The 6047-nt window shown below is 37.2% G+C and overlaps 1 protein-coding gene across 1 annotated transcript; it reads left to right on the top strand.

Annotated features, from left to right (window-relative positions):
• Positions 1–4223: 4223 nt before the first annotated feature.
• Positions 4224–4934, top strand: LOC149404090 (uncharacterized). Its single transcript, XM_089607396.1, has one exon. It carries the CDS (start codon positions 4224–4226, stop codon positions 4932–4934), a length of 711 nt encoding a protein of 236 aa, XP_089463522.1.
• The last annotated feature ends 1113 nt before the right edge of the window (positions 4935–6047 follow it).

Genomic DNA, 6047 nt, shown 5'->3' on the forward strand with positions numbered 1-6047 from the left:
GCAGATAATTGTTTACCATTTCTTCTGATAATCTGTTGATGATGCTGTGTATGTTAGTTGAAGAAGTCTGTTTGTTAGAGGCTTATTAGGAAATAATTTCGGGATAAAATAATGAGGACATTCCAGTAATTTAGTTCACGATACTTAATCGCTTTTAGCAAAAGCTAAGAATCGTAGCTTTCGGCAGTTACGTTCAAAATAGAAAAACGATTTTGAAGTTTATAGAAACAGCTGTTTCACCAAACGCTTTTTTTCAATTCTGTTTTTTCAAAAAGCAAAAAAAGCCCCTGAAAAACTGAACCAAACGGGACCAAAATAAGAGAAATATTAATATCAGGAATTAAATATGTGATTATTTAAGTAAAAAACAAAAACTTTTGAGAAGATAGGTGAAAAAGGTGATTATATGTCTGAGAACAAAGGATTAGAACCATAAACACGTGTAAAATTTGTTAAGAGGACATAGCAAGGAGAATAAAAAAACTACACTGCTGATCAGAAAAGAGCAGACTTGAGAAATCCAAAGAAGAGGAGCAAAAAAGATATGAAAAAAAAACAATTGGCATAAGCTAAAAAAACCTATGCACATATGAACAAATACTAGGTAAGAACATAATCCGATGTTATGAATTCCCTATTGCGTAAGAAGACTGAGAAAGGAAAACCAAACAGACAGAGGATAATCCTGATAACAGGATCCAAAAAAAACATCCAATAAAGAATAGAACAAAAAAATGAGTCACAACAGAGGAGGTAAAGATGATGAGCAGATTATTTCAAGAGGAGTAACCAAAAAAACACAAAGTGTTTACCTTTTAGATTTAAAAACGGGACCAGAAAAAACCAGATTCGAAAAACTAAATATCGAAAAACTAGAAAAGAAGGAGCGAAGTCAGATCTGGGTTTTTAATCATATGTAGTGATGAATCTAATGTTGTCTTCTTACTTTCACAGCAATCTTTCTTATTGATCGCTACTTGTTCGACGAAATGCCTAGCAGAAAAGATAAGTCGTCCATGAACTTGGCTGAGAGCATGACACTCGTGATGAGCAATTCTGTTTTGGTCGTCGTCGCCATCGTCGTCGGACCGGGAGAATAATCCGTCAGAGAATAGTTCAAAAAACTAGTGAGGTTACAGTAGATATATAGACACATAAAAAACCGGCAAACACAAAATTTATATAGACATTCTATAATAAAATTACCAACAAATAAACAAAAATATACTTACACTGACATAAATTTACTTAGACCTTAACACACAAATTCAACAACAAAAAAACAGCAACAAAACAACCTATTGATTTTGAATTAGAATCAAGAGATCCTTAGCCTCTTCGAGTGGCGGAAGGCCGCTCGGTCTGGATCTGGTTTATTAGGGTTAGCATTTTGAGGCACCGACACGTTCCGTTGAGCCAATCGCCAAACCCCTCGTCGAGTCAGATTGGGAGCCCGGGCGAGGCCGTGGAGTTGTTCAGTGAAGTGGAGATTAGGATCGGGTGACAGTTCGTCGTCTTGAGTGGGAAAGAAAGAGGAATCGCCGGTCGGAACGGCGCTCGCGCGGTCGGGGCGGCGCTCGGCGTGCGCACAAGAGAGGAGAAGGGAGGGAGCGGCGAGAGAGAAGGAAATGGACCGTACGTTAATCCGCCCTTTTCTTTACGCTTTTCTAATTGTTTAAATTTTCGTAAAATTGTTCATTTTCCTCAACTGAATACCATTTTTTAATGTGCACTTCTCTGATCAGCAGAATAGTTTTCTTATGAACTCTTTTTAGTATCCTCAGAACAAAGGTTAAAAGCAATGATTAAAATCTCGGGGGACCGGACGGTTCCCGTCCGAGAACCGGGTTTAGCGTACATCCCGGCATGATTCAGTACAAAACCGTGTGGTTCCCTGGGAACCGCTGGGAACCGGACGAGTTCCGATCCTCATCTCGGTTCAGTAAAGCCGGTCCGGTTCAGTTAATTATTTACTAAAAGTCGGAGTATAAAATGGAATCCCGAACTTGAAATCTTCATTCACACCGAAATTTAGGTCTTCTTCTCCTTGTCACCGCGCAAGAGAATCTTCACGCCGAACCAGTCCTTCTCGCCGAGTTTCCTCAGATCCCGACACCCATACGTTGATTCTTCCATACTTCTCGGCGAGATTCCCGAGAAGTTCGTGGTTCCCCGTCAAATTCCGGCGTATGTTGAAATCTGAGTTTTTTTTTTAAATTTTTTGTTAAGAATTTGTTAGTTTTAGTTTTTAATTTTAAGCTTGATTTTAAGTCATTTTCATGTTTAGTAACATAAATTTGATGTTGGTTTCGAAATCCTTATATTGGTAATCTTAATTAGGGATTTTTAATCCAAAATTAGGGTTTTGAATGTGATTGTGTTGAAATTTTGTATAGATTTGTCATGGTTAAACTTAATTTTTTTTAACATGTTATTATAATTCGAATGTTGAATATGTGATATGGATTATTGGAATTATATTTAGAATATGTGATATGGATTGTTGGAATTGAATTTTGAGTAGGTGATATGGATTATATATGATGTTGTTGAAATTTGATATGGGTTTTTGAAATTTCATATGAATTTTGAATATGCGATATGGATTATTGGAATTATATTTTGAATATGTATATATGATGTTGTTGAAATTTGATATGGGTTTTTGAAATTTAATATGAATTTTGAATATGCGATATTGATTATTGGAATTATATTTTGAATATGTATATATGATGTTGTTGAAATTTGATATGGGTTTTTGAAATTTAATATGAATTTTGAATATGCGATATGGATTATTGGAATTATATTTTGAATATGTATATATGATGTTGTTGAAATTTGATTTGAGTTTTTGAAATTTAATATGAATTTTGAATATGCGATATGGATTATTGGAATTATATTTTGAATATGTATATATGATGTTGTTGAAATTTGATATGGGTTTTTGAAATTTAATATGAATTTTGAATATGCGATATGGATTATTGGAATTATATTTTGAATATGTGTATATGATGTTCTTGAAATTTGATATGGGTTGTTGAAATTTCATATGAATTTTGAATAAGTGATATGGATTATTGGAATTATATTTTGAATATGTATATATGATGTTGTTGAAATTTGATAGGGGTTTTTGAAATTTAATATGAATTTTGAATATGTGATATAGAATATTGGAATTATATTTTGAATATGTATATATGATGTTGTTGAAATTTTATATGGGTTTTTGAAATTTAATATGAATTTTGAATATGTGATATGGATTATTGGAATTATATTTTGAATATGTATATATGATGTTGTTAAAATTTGATATGGATTGTTGAAATGTCATATGAATTTTGAATATGTGATATGAGTTGTTGAAATTAAATTTAGAATACGTGTATAAAGATTTTATGGATTATTTTAATTCTTATGAATATTTGTTTTTGACTTGTATGTATAGTAGACTTGAAGAATGGCGCCACCCGACCTAGGAAGGAGGTATTGCACGCCCGTTCCGGGAAAAGCAAGTGCGAACACGTGCAACTTTTGCGGTCATGTAATGGGAGGAGGGGGGATCACGAGAGTAAAAAATCATCTTGCACATTTGAACTCTCTGAAGAACGTTAAAATGTGCGATAAATTTCCTCCTGAGGTGATGGAGGAGATGCAAGCTTTAATCCTCGGTAATGTTGAGAAGAAGAAACAGAAACACACATTGGAGGAAACCATTCGAAGGACAGTCCACAAACCATATCACACTGACGCTGATGAAGAGGGTCCTACTCCTGATTACGAAGCAGACCTCCGAGCAGCGATGAAAAAGTCACGTCAGGATGCAGCTTGGGCAGAGTGGGAAGCTCGGTTCCAATCGGGTCCCGGGGGGGAGGGGGTGCTCGACTGCAAAATCTCCACATGTCGCTCCGTCGTTATATGTCTCCCAGTGTGAGGCAACCTAGAGTGGACGAGATGGTGGACCCAAAGAAGAAGTCGTGGCTCGGAAGAGCTATTACATAATTCATCGTTCACAAGCACGTGCTTGCGAGCAAGGTCAACAGTCATGAATTCAAAAACATGATTGTGACGGTTCAAGATCTCGGTAATTCTCACACTTGTTGTACTTGTATTAAGATATTTATGTTTGGAATATGATGTTCATGTGTATTGCAGGTCCTAAAATTCCTCTCTCATTGGCGTACGAAGTTTACAACAACTAACTCGAGATGGAGGTCGTAGATGCCGAGAACTTTGTGGAAGAGCAGAAAAAGCGTTGGAAGATGTATGGATGCACGATACTGGCTGATGGTTGGACAGGGCCGACCAAATTGAGTATCATCAACATAATGGTCTATTGCGCTGGTGCAACTGTGTTCTTGAAGTCCATAGATGCATCAAAGAATGTCAAGAGTGCAGACTACATCTACTCAATACTGAAGGATGTGCTGAAAGAGGTTGGGAGACATAATGTCGTCCAAGTAGTCACCGACAACGACACCAACTACAAGAGTGTTGGGCAGAAATTGTCTCGGCGTCAGAATGTGTACTGGACACCTTGTACCGCACATTGCTTGGATCTGATGTTTGAAGACATCGGAAAGAGAGACTTAGTAAAGGGGACAGTCAAAGCAGCGAGGGATGCGACAAAGTTTATCTACAACCACAGCGCGGTGTTGGCCAAGCTACGAGAAGTGGCCCCAGGTGAAATCATCCGTCCAGGGGCAACACGATTTGCTACGAACTACCTCGCCCTAAGAAGTCTCCGAGAGAAAAGAGCCGCATTGAGGTCGTTGTTCACTAGTCAGTGGTGGGACGATGACAGATTGAGCCCAACGCCTGCCGGGAAATCCATTACCGAGACCGTTTTGAAACCACGATTTTGGCAATGCGTCGATGAGTTGTGTGCAATTTTTGAGCCTATGTACACCACTCTTTGATTGGTTAATACCAAAGTGCATCCGACGATGGGCTACTGTACTACGTGTTCCACGAGATGAAAAAGAAGTTGTCGGCCCTCAACGGCAAGAAATGGGTTCTCCACATCGTGGAGCGTAGATGGACTAGTCAGACGTGTCACCCATTACATGTTGTAGGTGAACTACATCTCGCAATAATTCATTAACCTTTTCCTTTTTCTAACACGTGCTTCTCTTGCAGCTTTCTTTCTCAATCCGAAGTTGCAATATGTTGTTGTCAATGGTGCCCACAAGAAGAGTTGTAATCTTTATATTGTACATTTGATGTAATAAAGTCTCATGAAGACTCTTGCTTGTAATTGCTTATTCATTAATAAAAAGTTGAAACGTTCATTCATTCTTCCTTGTATGTTTGAAGCTTTATGATAAAACATTAGTCTTTAGTCCATAAACAAACTAAACAACTTACGAAGAGACAAATGTTGATTTGCATGAACAAACTCTTCGTAGTTTGCTTAAAATGATATATTCGCAATCTAAGGGTCAAAGGACTATTGACCTCAGTATGATTGTTAGAAGAGTTTATGATGTCTGGTTATGAGGCATTGAGAGTTGGAGACTCTATAGTTCTTCTAGGTATCTTTCGAAGGTACTGAATTGACCAGTGCACTTCTAGAGACAAGATAAGAACAAACCATTTAACCTCTTATGTCTTGAAGTCACTATGTATGAATTGCATCGTGCTTACCTTAATCCTGAAATGAGACATGCCATTTCACACCTTACGTATTCTCATTTGAGAAAGTCAGAGTTCGGACTCACTATGTGATTCCGAACAAGGCCTATTGGTGAAGTACTAAGCTGTGAGAATGTCACGAGTAACTTTGTGAAGTTCTCATAGATATGGAATTCATGTACAAGATTGCTGAAATGCAATGTATATCACCTCATGCTTTGTTCCTTGGAGTGTTAATCCAAATTGAGTCTTGACTCTTTTGGATGAAACAATGTGACTTGTTAGCTCCTCGTCAATACATTGTTTCTAACTTATTCACAAGCGATAAAGGAGTTGAGGAAATAACAGCTAGAAGGGTAAAATGGTAATTTTGTAAATCCCGACTAGCTGATGATATT

Source organism: Urtica dioica, chromosome 2 (assembly GCF_054948205.1).
Source record: "Urtica dioica subsp. dioica isolate 48M chromosome 2, U.dioica_male_clone48M_v1_H2, whole genome shotgun sequence".
In the NCBI taxonomy this organism is placed as follows: domain Eukaryota; kingdom Viridiplantae; phylum Streptophyta; class Magnoliopsida; order Rosales; family Urticaceae; genus Urtica; species Urtica dioica.